Source organism: Mixophyes fleayi, chromosome 3 (genome assembly GCF_038048845.1).
Source record: "Mixophyes fleayi isolate aMixFle1 chromosome 3, aMixFle1.hap1, whole genome shotgun sequence".
Taxonomy (NCBI): Eukaryota; Metazoa; Chordata; class Amphibia; order Anura; family Limnodynastidae; genus Mixophyes; species Mixophyes fleayi.
Window position 1 is genome coordinate 20,907,211 of NC_134404.1, and position 16,777 is coordinate 20,923,987.

The 16,777-nt window shown below is 42.4% G+C and overlaps 1 protein-coding gene across 3 annotated transcripts in view; it reads right to left on the bottom strand.

Annotated features, from left to right (window-relative positions):
* Window positions 1–16,777, bottom strand: part of KIF13B (kinesin family member 13B) — a 130,973-nt gene that overhangs the window by 13,924 nt on the left and 100,272 nt on the right. Inside the window, exons 33-37 of one of the 3 annotated variants that reach the window (XM_075201196.1) lie at window positions 15,420–15,572; window positions 10,240–10,317; window positions 8,273–8,326; window positions 5,443–5,560; window positions 4,814–4,947 (exon numbers count right to left, since the gene is read on the bottom strand). In XM_075201196.1, coding sequence (XP_075057297.1) covers window positions 4,814–4,947; window positions 5,443–5,560; window positions 8,273–8,326; window positions 10,240–10,317; window positions 15,420–15,572 — 537 coding nt within the window. Of the gene's footprint in view, window positions 1–4,813; window positions 4,948–5,442; window positions 5,561–8,272; window positions 8,327–10,239; window positions 10,318–12,236; window positions 14,383–15,419; window positions 15,573–16,777 lie in introns of those variants that run through there. The other 2 variants (XM_075201197.1, XM_075201198.1) reach the window with 2 other exon arrangements.

Genomic DNA, 16,777 nt, shown 5'->3' on the forward strand with positions numbered 1-16,777 from the left:
ATGACCCCGCTAATGGATCTACTACAGTTTACTGGATAAACCAATACTTTAGCTGCAGGTCTCCCCTGTCCTCGGAGATCTCCCAGTAGACAGCCTGCGGCAGACTCCCGCAAGGTGTGATCCCAGGGAGTAAAGGTTGAGAAGTTCTGCAGCCAATCAGACAAGTTCTACCAACGCTCAGTGGTATCAGTAGAACCTGCGGCTCTCCAGTTGTTGTGAAACTACAAGCCCCAGCATGCTTTGCCAGTAGATATGCTGGGACTTGTAGTTTCACAGCACCTGGTTGACCAATCCTGCAGTAGAACCATCACAGCTCGGGTACCTGATGCTTAATGCAATATATTGTATCATTTAATGTCGACTCTTGTCTTTGCAATGTATAACATTGCTGCCACTCAGTTTTACTTGGACTTTTTGATTTATCTTTTAAAAACATTTAACAAAACGGTAAGACACAAATTAATCTGCAAAGAGAACACATATCTGCATTTCTTTCTACCAATGGGAGCTGCCAGTTTACTTTCCCTAATACGAGGACGGAATGATCATTGGTACTTCCGACAGAATTACATTACATCCCGGGTTGCAGAGTCGTCATAAAAATTCAGACTCGATATAACTTGATGATGGTTTATTGACGGATATATTTCAGAGATGAGAAGTACCTTGGTTTTATTCGGCAAGTGAAAAGAATAATAAAAATAATAACAATTACTTAAGTCTCATCTGGAATGTACACTTATCCGCCTTCAAACCGGAGCCCTATTCCCTGTTTTCTACATGTAAGATCACATAACCCTTAGATCAACAACATCATTTCTTACAGAAACAAGTATTGACGTCATTACCACATACAGTCCTCTAACTCCTGAAGGTCTGGCTATTAAGACCTTTTCCACATATACCACCCTATTATCTTGTGCTCAAACCAACTAATGTTTTAGCATTATTGTTCATAAAAGACACTATAAGAGATTAAACCTCTGAATTCTAAACAATGTCACATTTTCCTTTGCAGGAAACGTTGTCTGTGTGGATTCCGTAATCAGCTCACATCCTGCCTGAGAGATCATCTCTCATGTCTTCATCGTACCTGTCATTTCACAATTAAACACACACACTGATAGATATATATATATATATATATATATATATATATATATATATATATATATATATATATATAAATGAGAGGAGAGCAGGGAGGCAGCAGAGACATAGATCTAGCATCTCACCTTCCAAAGCAATCATCTCTAATTAGGGGCCAGATTTTATTAAAAGCGAACACTTTGGAGCCCGTGACCCCTGACAAGAGCGCACATTACACTTTAAGTAGACACAAGGCCGACATTATGGAAATGTTATAATTACTAAATGTGCTTACACTGCACCGAGCTGCAGCTTGCCCCGGGGGCCAATGACATTAACAGCTAAAGTAATGAAGACAGAAGAGATTTTTTAAGGCCGCCCGGTGTCCTGATCTTTCGCTCCAGATTTGTATTTAAAATTACAAGTAAGGATTTCTCCGAAACCGCTTCCCCTGCTCCATTTAGCAGGCACAAAGGAAAGGAACATCTTAAAAAGGTTTCAGCTCTCTGATCCCAACACGACATGCGGCAGCGAGGTTAGGGATACAGGTCATGTCCCCCCTCCCTCTAAGCCCGTCCAAGTTGTCCCACATCACAAAGACAACCTAGTTTTCTAATAGACGGTAAATGGAACAGTCTATTTCTGGAGGTGACGGATTTATAACAGTTCAGATTTAACACTGACATTATTGTTCTTCTCTAGTTAAACCTCCCAGATAAAGATTTTGGACCCAAAAATATTTACACAAACTAAATATAAATGATTAAAAGCCAAATCAGGTAGACCTCCGGCGTGGAGCATTTACAGTCTGTTCTGTAGCGGACGGTCGTGTCTTGTGCCTCAGTATAACCACTTAAATCTTTAAGTTGCTTAGATCACTGCTCCGCTACTGTGCTGTCAGAAATGGCTTTAATAGCACGAGGAATGGCCGATTTCAGGATCTCTGATCCGGATCCATAAATGTATTGTACAGATCTCTTTAGAGACGAAGAGCTTCCCATGCGAGACCCTAAAACACCATCATGTGGCCTGCCAGCGGTCTACTGCATGCAGTACATAATATATGGGGTAGCACGGTGGCTTATTGGTTAGCACTTCTGCCTCACAGTACTGGGGTCATGAGTTCAATTCCCAACCATGGCCTTATCTGTGTGGAGTTTGTATGTTCTCCCTGTGTTTGCGTGGGTTTCCTCCAGGTGCTCCGGTTTCCTCCCACACTCTAAAAACATACTGGTAGGTTAATTGGCTGCTAACAAAATTTATCCTAGTCTGTCTGTGTGTATGTTAGGAAATTTAGACTGTACGCCCCAATGGGGCAGGGACTGATGTGAGTGAGTTCTCTGTACAGCGCTGCGGAATTAGTGGCGCTAAATAAATAAATGGTGAAGATGACATGTTTCAAAGAAAAAATTGTACATTTGTAAATGTAATACCAGCATTGGTTAATTGTAAGCTTTTGAAGAAGTGCAGAATAGTTTTAAAAAACATGGTCCATTGCTTCACAAATCAGCTGAGTGGCAAATAAATAAATGGTGATGATGATGATGATATGTCGTTTTCTCCAACAGAATACTACGGCTTCTCAATCTTCGGATGGTGCTGGGGTATCTGAGCTTGGGTCAAGCAGGAACTTAATCTACGGATATGAACTGGATGCCTCAAAAAGTGGAAATAGTAGAGAGAGCAGAACGCTGGTGCAATAAGTTTAGCAACAACTAAAAACTTGACAGATAGTCACGTTGGTTAAGCTGGGTGCTCATCTATGCAATTATCCTGCAGAGCACACGATTTACAATGGTTTGGTCAGATATAGGTATAGTGTGCACGCTCCCACAACCATGTTTAATCAAACTAAAAACACACACATATCCAACTGCTAAAAATCACAAATCGACGATGGAACGATGTTGGGGAAAAATGAAAGTGTGTACACACTCACAGCCAGCAGCGTAGGCAGACATCTGTAGTGTGCACACACTCACAGCCAGCAGCGTAGGCAGACATCTGTAGTGTGTACACACTCACAGCCAGCAGCGTAGGCAGACATCTGTAGTGTGTACACACTCACAGCCAGCAGCGTAGGCAGACATCCGTAGTGTGTACACACTCACAGCCAGCAGCGTAGGCAGACATCTGTAGTGTGTACACACTCACAGCCAGCAGCGTAGGCAGACATCTGTAGTGTGCACACACTCACAGCCAGCAGCGTAGGCAGACATCTGTAGTGTGTACACACTCACAGCCAGCAGCGTAGGCAGACATCTGTAGTGTGTACACACTCACAGCCAGCAGCGTAGGCAGACATCTGTAGTGTGTACAGAGTCATGATCTTATCAGCAGATGGTTATGAGAGATGAAGATCACAGATCTGAAGGTATATTGTGTAGGTGTGTACACATGAATCGGCTGCTCATCGGGACTCAATCATTTGTGAACATTTTACAAAAACCGCATCTGTAGTAATTTTTCTATAGTGTGTACCCAGCTTCAGTGATGGTGCTGTGAGGACTACTCTCAAAACCGTCTCACCCCCCCGCCAACAGCCTAACCTAGAGCTACATTCTAATAGGTGGTCCATTAGCGACTGTCGTATCTACAATCCTCTGTACTGCGGTCAGTGTGCGTCACTATTCCCCTGTTCCGGAGCGTTCAGTGCATCGGACGTGAACAGATGGATCGGTCCCCGGCATTTGCACAACGGTCTAATACACCGTAGATCACAGGACAACCTGTACGTCACGTTCCCATCATCTAAGCTGATATTACAGTATACAAACACTTCTTCTACTCCTACAAAAAATATATAGAAAAAAAAAGTGTATTCCCAACTGAAAAGAAAATAGAAATAAAAAAATTGAAAATAACAAAAAAACATACACGTAAATATATTTATATATAAAACACGCCTTAGCAGGAAAAGAAAGGATATAAAAATAGATTTTGTTTTGATTTTTTAAACTGCAGCGTCATTGCATTAAAACGGACGCAACAAATAAATAGGAACAGTTTTAAAAATGCGGAGACCATATATATATATATATATATATATATATATATATATATATATATATATATATATATATATATATTAATGTGGAGACGTTTAATTAACCACATTTCATCTACCAGTTATATTATACCTCGCTGCTGTTACTTCACCCTCCATATCTGACATTATACAGAAAGTGAACGTGAGATTTTCCGCTGTGAACCCCCCCACACAGCCCAGCAGACTGCGCACAACGTCTAGCGGACAGACATCACCATCGCTGTCCGCATGCAGAACATCTCCACTATTTCACTTACAAGAGAACGGAATAAGAGATTGCTATCAGCTCTGGGAAGATGTAACGAGGAGGCCGACCGCTGTACATCCCCCATTTGGCAGGAAACCAGCTGGCTGGAAGTCATGTTCATAAATTCGATTTGCTTTAAAGGATGCAAACATAATTCAGAGAGGAACATTGGCGTCTCTGCTATCAAACAGTGTCAAGAATACAAAGTACAAGGGGCAACTGCCCTCTGCAATACCAGGGGCACGACATTCTCATAGACCAAGCTGTGGTTCTCCAGTTGTTGCAAAACCGATAACCAGCTGGCAAGGCATGCTGGGACTTGTAGTTTCACAACACCTGGAGATCTGCAGGTTGGCCAGGCCTGTTCTAGACACTCGGGGGCTAATACGGAGACAATATTGGCTGGCCCCCACCCCAGGTCCGCTTACCTGCGGTACGAGCGGGCTGCCCGTCTGTCTGCTCTTCTCGTCGCGCTGAGGAAACAGAGATTTAAGGAGTTTGGGCATTTGAGGCACTAAGGATTTCACAGGGCTTATGTAGGACGACACGGAGTTATCGTGACCTGCCAAAATAAACAGCAACACGTGAATGTCATTGTACATGCAGAGTGATACAATTAACTCATCCCTTAATTGCACAAATTAATAAAAGGTCTATAAAAATACAACAACTTTTGTTGGACAATATCTAAAAAAAAAAAAAAGGCGTCACGGACAAATAATACAAACCGTTTAATGCCCAAAATAATTCCCACCGAACGTTCTACAAAAACACGTTTTGTCGCTTGAGATCATCCAGCGCCCGTGTAAGTCTTGGCGCTGTACAGCGTTACTTCCGCTCTTATTACCGTAACACAAATAACAACCGTGCCTCCGAGGCCACAGCTAAATGACAGCCAGCACCTAGCTACAGTAAGCGTCACATTTTAAAGTATAAAGAGGAAGTGTGCGACTTTCTTACCAGGTTACGTTTTTCCACAGTGTGTTTTTGTTTAAGAGTTACCCTAACAAGCTTACATTTGGTAATGTACATTGTACCGGCGTTATCTCGCACTTGCCTGGGTCCTGAGATTGGCTGTACGGTGAACCGGCGGGTACAGCGGGTCGGGGAGAGGTCCCGCTGCGGCTGGAGTGTGGGGAAGATTCCGATACGTCCTGCTGGCTTTCCCATCGGCCCTGTGACAGAGGCAGGTGTTTAATGTTAGGAGATCATTAAGAGATACAGGAGGGTAGATTTATCAAACCTTCCTATAGCAACCAATCAGGTTCTAGCTATCAATTATGTGGTACGTTCTAGAAAATGAGAGCTAGAACTTGATTGGTTGCTATGTCGCAACTGCAAGGCATTGAGGGCAGACTGAAGACCCCTCACCAGTACACCCTGATATAGTGGGGACCACCGTACCACGCAGAAGCTACCCAAAGTAGCTTAATACTGGAATAAAACTCCTGATAACTTGGTATTGCGTGTAAAGGAGTAAAACATATCTACGCCAGATGTAAAGCCCGTCCTATGCTTTGTTTAAATGAATTTCTGGAAGACGTCAGGCAGCAGATGAGGCAATTCTTAACATTCCTTATATCATTCTGTCTCGTTTTAACGGCAGAAGCAGCGAAGTCTTTTTCTACCATTTATTATTCACTTAAAACAGCTCCGATCACCTTGGGGAGAGAACCTGCGACGAGTGCACGGATCAGCTGCGCCAAACACATATAATTGCTCCCGGCGACAGCACAAATTGCCAGTTTTAAAAAAACAAAGAGGATGCGAGTGCCACCGAAAGCCGGTCTCTACCCCTCTTGTTAAAGGACAGAACGGTTCGCTGTCATAATAAAAATTTATGCAGTAAATTCCATTTACAAAAACCCCCCTTGGGATCAGAAATCTGCGTTCTCCTGAGCAGAGTGTTCCTAACACTCGTAGATGAGATGTGCTGGTAATGAGTTGGGGGGAGGAGGGGGGGAGGCAGCGAAATATTGGGACACAGAACATTAATTGTGAAGAAAACAGAGGATGTAACTATATCCTGCCGTGTATTTTTAGGTTCTGTGTCATTACCGCTGATACCCTATTGTGCGGAGCTCGAGTTTATTCCTCGTTTACTCTGGAAAATAAAACTGGGTATTTGTAAGAAAACTGGTGCACAGGACAAAGGTGGTGTAACCATAGCAACTGGCTGGACACTTCCTTTAGTTACACTACTGGAAATTTGACGGAATGAGATTGGTTGCCAGGGGTTACAGCGCAGTTTCTGGGCACTAGTTTTCGCAAACGACTGAAACCCGCAGGAATGAACATTCTAAAGAGCGAATAGATACGGACGGAGTTTATCAGAACTGAAGATGTCTAAATTAATGCTTTGGTCGCAAGGAAGACATTTTTATTCTGCAGCCAGCGGGGCGATTTTTGCACATATAAAAGTCATGTTTAATACACTGTGAGGGGTAAAGTGAAATAGGTGCCCCCCCCCCCCAAGGGGCTGCACAGTGAAAGGAGGGAGAGCGCTGTGTACTGTCGTATGTCACGTAATCTCTCCAAGGACGGGAGCAGCCTGCTGGGGGGGTCGTAGGTGAAGGCTCTGGAGGAGGGGAGGGGGGGGGGGGGGGGGGGGGGGACGCGCCGGAGGCTGGAGGCCACCTGTTGTCCACCGCTAGCCTACTGGATTATAACTGACCACTCTATAGCAACATTTGGAGGGCTCCTGGCAATCCAGGCTGTCCAGGACCCCACTCTTTGAGCGTGTCTAACACCCCTGTTTTGGCTCAACTGCGCACACTGGGATTGGATAGTGTGTACAGGCAGGGGTAGAACTGGTGAAGTTGCAGGGTGCCTACTCCGCCTCACCTCCCGGTCTATTGCCCCAGCCCCCGTGAACATATAAAAAGTTAATATAGATGCAGACAACACAGACAGACCCATGACAAGAGCAGGGACAGAGAAGAAAGAACGGGACTTTTTTGTTATGTTACAGAAATCTTCCAATGGAGCTTTGTGGCTTCATGTGGGATCATTTGGTACCAGATTTGGGGAAAAATAAATAAATAATAATTTTTAAAAATAAAAAAAAATGTAAAGAATATTTAAAAAAAAACCAAAAAAAAACCAGAGACTGGAGATTAAACCATCAAAAGAAAAAAACAAAAACTTACAGATACACCTAAAGGGGGGCTCACTTTAATTCTAGGTCTATTTCTTTTTCATATCATCTGCAACTGGGGACATTTTGCACCAATGATAAGAGGTGATGTAAGGCACTGCGCCATCTAGTGTCTTAAAGGAGGAAAAACAGCTCAACTGGTAACAACACTGAGAGGCAATATTACCGCCATAAGTAAATGAAATAAAAACTCACTGGGCCTTATATACATAATGTTTTAATTACACGTGCAAATGCCGCCATGTTGCCCGAAAACACATGCACTTGTCAGAAACCTAGGTGCAATCTAGACGCCCGTAGTAAGGATGTTACACATTCTGCTCTTTGTAAACGCTTCCTGACGTCACCTCTTCCCGGCACTAACACTTGCGCTATTCAGGCAACACGAGGAGAACAGACCTCTCTGTGGGTGCACAGGCAGCAGCGTTATTGATAGCTTCTGCTCCAGGAGCATTGCTGCAGATATTATTTGAATGATCGACTACCTGTCCCCTGCTCTGAAGTGATAAATTATTTCATACAGAGAGAACTTCCACCTTGGCTGCACCCGTATGAATAATAAACCAGCAGAAAGAGTCTGGAAAGTTTTGAAGCACTTCTTAAATATTGATGCTGAACTCTGCTCCGGTTGTGCAGACAACAGGATAAAGGTATTATTCAGTAGGGGACGTAAGACACAGACACACAGGACAGAGGGAGGACGTACGGATAAAGGTCACTATACCCGTACCCTGTTATTAGCCAGGTTGTGTTGTCCTCCTAGGTCCTGTCGGCTTCCTGACAGCTGTAAATTAAAAAAAAAAAAAAAAAATCTCAATGTCAATCACATTTATTTTAGTGAAATTGCAACCTAGATACATTTCTTACTATGCCCCAAGGCGGAGTGTGATGTCTGACACCAATAATGGATATAAATGGCAGGTGTATTATCATATTAAAATAACAAAAGATTCAAGACTTTTCATATATTTTTCCTGACAAAAGTTGTTTGCATGACGTAGAGTAGGGAAGATACCTATCATCATCATCATTAAATGATATAGCGCCACTGATTCCGCAGCGCTGTACAGAGAACTCATTCACATCAGTCCCTGCATCATTGGAGCTTACAGTATAAATTTCCTAACACACACACACACACACACACACACACTCACACTCACACACACTCACAGACAGACTAGGGTCAGTTTGATAGCAGCCAATTAACCTACTAGTATGTTTTTGGAGTGTGGGGGGAAACCGGAGCACCCGGAGGAAAGCCACGCAAACACGGGGAGAACATACAAACTCCACACAGATAAGGCCATGGTCAGGAATTGAACTCATGACCCCAGCGCTGTGAGGCAGAAGTGCTAACCACTGAGCCACCGTGCTGCCCGTACCTATTATTTTGTTCTTAGGTTCACAGATCGTTGGATTATCAGTCTATCACTAGGCGGTAGCTCACTTCAGCGCAGCGACCTATCAACGTTTATTTCTAATGGGCCAACATTCTCTCATGTACTATCCTGTCAGACTGTGCCCTCCAATAGAAGGACAGAGGGTGAGCAATGCACAATGAAGCAACCAGAAGTTGTGGGATGCTCATTGCAATACAGAAACAGCAACAAGAATGAAAACTGTTTAATTATTTGAAAAGAAAATTAAAAATTCTTCCTTTTTAAAAATCTAGGGATACCGGCGCATATTAAGGTGTACAAAACCTCCAACGCGGGATATTCAAACAAATAGCGCAGACCAAAAAATTCAGATTGCACTGCAGACCAATCAGGTGGGCTTCGGGGGTCTTCCTGTCTGGCCCCCGTCACAGGAAACAGATTGACTGCTTGATACAATACAGCCGTTTCTATGTTCAGGGGAACCCTGTTATTTACCAGCTTGAGGGAGGGGGGACCCCAGGGCTTCCACCCAGCTCGGAATCCCCTCTAATTAGAGAGGATAACTCTACAATGGAGACTACAATGTATGGCGTTATCCGGCTACATGGGCGCCATGTTTTGCCCAATCTAAATACTGCTTTTGAACAGAAGAAGTCACAATTAAGAATGGTGATGGGAGAAGTACAGGTTAGGGCTGTGTTCCTGGCTCAGTGCCCGGGCATCTTGCTCTCCAGGGGAACACCATGAGTTCCTCAATGTTCAGAGGAGAACCCAAGGCCAAAGTGAGCCTAAAACAGGCCAAACAATATCACAATGATTCTAAACACTTTAACAAACCGATAATCACTAAAAAGGAAATAAAAAATAACAGAGTTTGATAATGGTCGACTGAAAGTATTAATTAAAAAAAAAAAGCCAATAGCAACGCCAAGGGGGGGGGGGGACTTGTCCATATATACAGTTCGGAGGTGGAGTGGACCCCAAGTCGTTGTCAGAGACTGATACACAGCTACAAGAGACCCGTCAGCTCCTGGACTCCTTCTCCACAACACGACATTATATTCCTGTTCAGTTTTGCAGAGCGCACATTATTATTACAATAGGACATATTCATCTATTGATTGCATTGAAATGAAGATCAGATTTACATAAAAAAAAAAAACCAGATGTACTTACTTTAATCACTGTACATTGCAATGTGAAAGACCTGAACATATATAACAGAGATTTGGCGTCAGGTAACGCACATTAGACCCAAGTTAGGAAGTCCCAGGGAATGTGCGATAAGATTCTCTGCACTGTGGGTGGTACTTACTCTGTGGACATTGGGGGAACTTAAACTCTTCCTGCTCAGCTTCCCCTTCCCAGATAAGTGTTCCTTCACCGCCACCTCCTGTAAGGGGAAAAACAAGGGTTACCTACCGCTCAATATAGTCCGAGTATATAACTGCTTAAATGTTTCATTCAATTGCTGACGTAAGAATTCAAAATACCCTAATGAAAGAAAAATAATAAGTACTTCTCCAATCCAACAATAAAGTGCTCAGAGTAGTGTTAGAGATTAAATATTCTGATACTCTTATGAAGGTACTGGGGCGTGTGCCCGTGTGGGTGAGGAGCGGAGGGTGGGGACGACCATCAGAGGGGTCCTGCACAATACCCACTTGGAGAGTGCAAGTTGTTTTTTGTGCTTTAAACAGCTGTGGAGTCCACTTTGGGCACAACGATGGTTTTCCTGTCAGAACAAGCCTGGTTCTGGATGTGTATTGTTAGAATTGTATCTATAGATTTCATGTGCATTCTATACTCAATCAACCACAAGACTCATACGCTATTATATAAGTCACTTAGACTATGCTTAGATGTGGAGAGTGGAGAGCGTCCCCACTTATTTGGAGAGTAGTGATCCCATGATCCCCTGTGATCGCACAGGTAAAACACACCTGGATATGAGGATCTCATACAAGCAACTTGCTTAGTAGTTTTTTAATTAAGGAATAATGTATCCAATTACTGTAAGAGACAAACTATATTAGAAGTCACCTTGGTCTTTCGGGAGCTGCATTAAAAGCAATTCTGCTGCATATAGGGTCATGAAACTTCTCATTTGCGTCTTATATACGTCAACTTTATAGCCCTCTTGGCGTTCAAATCTTGTTTGCGGCTGTTTTTACGCAGCGGGAGTGCATCATTTTGTCCCTACGGTTTCCCACATTGGCACTGGTCGTGAGCAGCAGATTCCTTCCCCTGCAGTGGCAGGCGTTTATTTTTAAACTGCTGGTTGTGTTAAAGCCCCATCTGCGGAGATTCGCATTTGGATGAATGAGAAAATCAAAGGGGAGGGGCTTTGACAACTCCAACACTAGTTTTGGTTTGTTTGTTTCTTTTTTAAAAAAGACCACATGAGACTTTAAGACAATTTTCTGCTTGGGGCCATAGTTCAGACCAATCCAAATAGCATAAGTGAGAATTTCTCGCCTAACTTATCACACCTAAGTCCACCCAAAACTAAAGGGTTTCATTTTGGATTCAATAAGGCACATTTAAGGGGGTGGACCTTCTTTAGTAGTGAGCACCAGAGCATTGAAAGGTAAAGCCTCAATTTATACTATCATTGTGTCTCTGTCTGAAGCTTCCAGACGCCCTTTATAACGAAAAAGTGGTCTTTCACCAATTTAATAAAAGATTTTACACGATTTTACACAAGTGGTACATGTAATGATAGATTGTCCAAAATGAAAACATTATCCTTGTGACGTGTAAGGCGGACAAATAAACACAATACTACAAATATAAATATATTGCCTGCATGCACGTGTTTGCAATTCATAAAGACCTTAACTGAATGAGGACACACACGGTATTTCTTGTGTGTGTGTTTCTATGCTCAAATTAAGAGGTTAACTATAAAGATTGTGCAACAGACACTGAATGATAAAGACAAATACATCCGATTACTGAAAATCTTGGGCTATTTAAACTGATCTTCTCTTTACATATCTGATCTTGTTTTGAAGAGTTGATTTACTATTTCACATTGTAGGGTACGTGCACAAGCTCTGTACAGTCCATCCACATAAATGGACCATACATCTGTATTTCCATTAAAATTCAGGTCATACAGTGATTGCCACTTAGTTTCCCGGCCCCCGGGCTGCGTGACAAGAGTCACTGTGACCCCGGCAGACGTCCAGCTCCGAGCCTGGATATATAACGCTACTTCCTGACATAGGTCAAACACGAGGAAATGTTCTCTACGTGGAAATATAAAGTAATACGCTGTATATTCACAGCAGTTCCGGAGATGAAAGCAGGTCCGGAAGTCAGATCGACAAAACCGTATTGTATGTCCCTTTATACCCCACACCATATAAATGTTTAACAACGCTAAATACAATTTACTACAACTTAACAGCGACTTTCTTAGTAGGGGTGAGGAATTCATTTTATTGTGGGTATATTTTCTGAACAATCAATAAAGTCCTGCAGGATACGCTGACACAGGACAAAGGACGCAGAGAAGATTCAAGATATAAAACATTCCGCACATATAACAAATGTAGCAGCAATCAAAGACACGGTACACACACGTGTTTCACACGTGCTGGTTTCATCTTCAAAGTTAACAAGCCTTAAACGCCTGTCATTTATTCACACGTATAGGATAGGAAAAGTCTGGACACAGAACAGGGCGGGATCAATGGATTTGCACCTTTTCTTGAAATTATAGGACGTTCTGCGCAAGATAAGGCACACAGGGCGGCTGGTGGTTAATGAGGAGAAAAGTAATATGTAGTGAAAATAATTTTGATCAACTTAAAATGTGATATGTAATAAATCCAAATATGGCCAAGGTATGTGTATATTTTATATAAAGGTGATTTTTAAAAAATTAAAACTGGAGAAATGCCATTTGCACTTCTATGACGCCCAGTAACAGCTCTGTATGCAGTAATTGTAGCACCTAAGAAAATCAACCATTATGTATGACATGCATGACAGCACCACCAAACAGTACCTGCCATTGCTGGGACACCACCATAAAGAGTTGTATAGCAACATGGCACACATTATACAATGCAATGGTCACGGAACCCAAACTAACCAATCAGAAGAGAGCTTTCAGTCGGTCTAGACCTAGCCTAATGAAAACCATTGTCTGATTGGTTATCAGAGTTAGCAGCATATTTGTGAGGTTACAAAATAAACATAATACTGTGGGATTCATACACCACAAGTGGCTCCAAAATGAGCAGCAAATACAGTAAGATATTGGTGCATATCGAGTATTATAAAACACCATATTCTTCACTATAAGAAAATTCCTTGCATAAGACCTAATCTTTTTTGTTGCAAAGCAGGAAAAAAAAAATAACGTAATCTCCACTTCGTGCCCCGTTTCCATCCTTAATAAAAGCCTGTCCCGGTCCCTATTTAAGTTGCGGAAATCCCTAGTATTTAAGTAATCATCACAGGACCAGATGCTCTCTTATAGCTCACATAAAAGTCAATAGAGCTGGGTGTTAGGCGGCTATACGTGGGTTATTTCACAAGCAGATTAGCGTCAGTGTGCCTGGGTTCATACAAACAGTGGGCAGGGGGAAATGGAGCCAACAGGCGCACCCATTGCCACCCTTGTGAAATGTACATAAACACAATATACAGCTTAAACACAATATAAAGCTTATACAATATACAGCTTATACACATAAACACAATAACACAAGGACAGCCCTGCGTTAAACACTACTGGAATATTTTTTTTTCATGGAAAATACTTTCAATAAAATGTCTACGGAGACTCTACAGTACAACTGCGGAAGACAATCTCTGTGACTCTGCTGGTTGGTGACTGCACGCCTACTAAAACTGACCAACGTCAGCCTCGATGGCTCCATGCGATTCGACAACTCCGGAACTCTGTCCCGTTCTCGAACCTTAAGACTTCACAAACCCTTAATAGATTTTGAAATGAAGGACAATTCATGCTCCGGTTAAGAGCACGTTACTTTAGAAAAGTCCAGTTTTTGTGGATGAATGCTAGTTCCTTCTATCGCTAATCTCCAGGTAGATCGCTTGTTCACGGCTCCTTTTTCCTCTTCGGAAATAATCTCAGGAAGACAGTTTACCGTCATAAATCCAATGTCCACTATATAACTCAGATCTCTTAATTGTTGGCCGAAAAAAGGTCAACTCTTCTAGACCAATATGCGTCATATTCTTCAATGCCGTGAAGAGGACTACTGTATTGTGGCACCTGGAAGGTGCTTTCTGGCAGTATCTTCATATCATCCCAGCTCTCCTGCAACAATACCGATGGGGAGGAGGCTCTTCTCTGTTCCCATTTAGCACTTTGTCTCTGCTTAGGATGATACTGTGTCTTCTCTTCCAAAGACTTGGTCTTGACTTCACCAAAGCGGCATGGATTTCGATATCCTCTGCCTATAGGGCAGAAAGCCTGCATGAGAAGGGGGGGTGATAGACGTTAACGTCTCCTGGTGCCCTGCTTCAGGTTTAGAGCAAATATTAATTCACATAAGACAATGTTCCAACACTAAGCGGAAATAAAAGAACAATTCTCGGACACCACGTTAACACTGAGACTGTGTCTGATATCTGATCTGTTCTCAACACCGTTGCGGGATACTCTCCAGTCCCAGATCATTGCTCCACGGACATTTTGGATATTATAGAAAAATATATGAATTTGCTGTTTCAGGAATCGGATGCGAAATATTGTGTTCCATTAAAATAGACATTTATTCTGTATTCCAACATGATTAGTGTGTGTAGTGCAGGGGTTCTCAACCTATGGGTTGTACGCCAAACAATGATAAAACGCCAGACAGCTTCTTCTACAACTGAACATCTCACGTTGACCCATAGAACCTGGAGATATTTTGATACATTATGCGCTATTGATCACCACTAAGTGGCCGGACCTCAAACTAGAGAACACCGATGTTACGTGACTGCGGAATCAACCAATATAGAAACCCTGTACCACCAGAGTCAATGACAAGGAGCCGCTCGGATTCTCCATATGTACTCTCCATATGTACATCGGATTGTCTATCTCACATGGACACTTCTACCAAACGATACCTAAATAATAAAACAGCTACAGTAACACAAGGACAAGTTGCTGCAATCAAAAAGAATTAGACCACCTAGCGAAACGTAAGACACTTTTACACGGATCTTCTAAGTAATGGCAGACTCCGTAAATGGCAACCTCTTTCATGTAGACGGGTACCAACCCCTGTCCCAGGGGCATGACCAAGGCATGATGTAGGAGTGATTGGGTGGAGAAGGACATTGCTCATGGATTTGGGATGTGGTTTATGGCAAATCGGAGATGCGGCTAAGCGTGCGCAGGTTTTGTTTTTAAATTGGAATGTCAGCAGGTATAAAATTAGATTACAGAAGATTCTTCCAACTCAAACCTCAAGCCAATAAAACAAGTGCTACACCAAGAAAGTGTGTAATACAAACCTGACGCAGACGGTCCAAGGTGAGGATGTTCTCTACAGCTAGGACGCTGCGCAGGTACTTCTCAATGTAAGCTTCCGAATCGGCTGAGCCGGTGTCTTCCAAGTTCGCTGCCATCCGCGCTAGTGCTTCGCGGTCTTCTGCTCCTTGGGAGTCCTGCAAATGGGAAAGAAACAAAGTTACGGAGAAATTTTAGCTAAAGGCTTCAAAACGCACACAATCATATTTTAAATATGATAACGTTGCAAGACTGCAAGTCATTTCCATTTTCAATATTTGTTTTATACAGATAGATAAGGGGGTATATTTACTAAACTGCGGGTTTGAAAAAGTGGAGATGTTGCCTATAGCAACCAATCAGATTCTAGCTGTCATTTTGTAGAATGTACTAAATAAATGATAACTAGAATCTCATTGGTTGCTATAGGCAACATCTCCACTTTTTCAAACATGCAGTTTAGTGAATATACGCCCAGAAATAAATTACACCTTAGACCACCGATTTTCTGGAAATTGACAAGCTACCATGGCAGCATGATGGTGCAGTAATGTTATTCATGGTTGGATGTGATGTGTTCTAGGATTACTAAACCCCACGATTAGTATTATCATATGTGAACCAGAAAGGTAAAAAAAAAAAACCATTGTTTAATGTCAATTTTTTAACTTAGCTGCAGTGGAATATCAGGTTAAGTATGACCTCCTGCACTCCATTACAAGCAGCTGAAACGCCTCCCACAGCTTAAGGAGCGAGTGCCCTGTTGGGATCTGATGTAGGTTAAAAAGCTGAGAATGCAGTCATCTGAGTTACAGTAACATCACTGGCCCAGCCCCTGGGTATGATTCAACTAATCTACACATTAAACAACAAGTCTACAAATCTGTCAGCCACTCTGTGTCTGCTCTGTTCAATAATCACCTCCCTACTGCAGAGGGGTGAAAGAGAGATTATGGTATATACACTGCTGTTATGTCATGTGTATTACTCAGCTCAATTATACAGTATTTCATGCATATTCATTTGATATAGTGGTTTTTACACACTCTTTCACTAGTAGTCAGTGTGTAAATGCCTAATATTGTCACTTGTGGAAAATAATTAGACTACAGGGAGGGCCTTACGTTGCTTTGCCAAGGGACAAAATATTAACCTCCTGAAAATGAAGCTACTGTGATTGCAGACAGAAACAGGTGTGCGGTCCCAAATTTGCAGGCAAGACATCGCTTGGTGCGTTGCCATATAGTACATTTTGTTAGCTGGGGCTGTATCGGAAAGACAAATATTTCCTGCAAAGTTCCAGTCTCCCAAATATTGACAGCTACAGTAACCTGGATTTTAAGATATGATCAAAGATTCACTT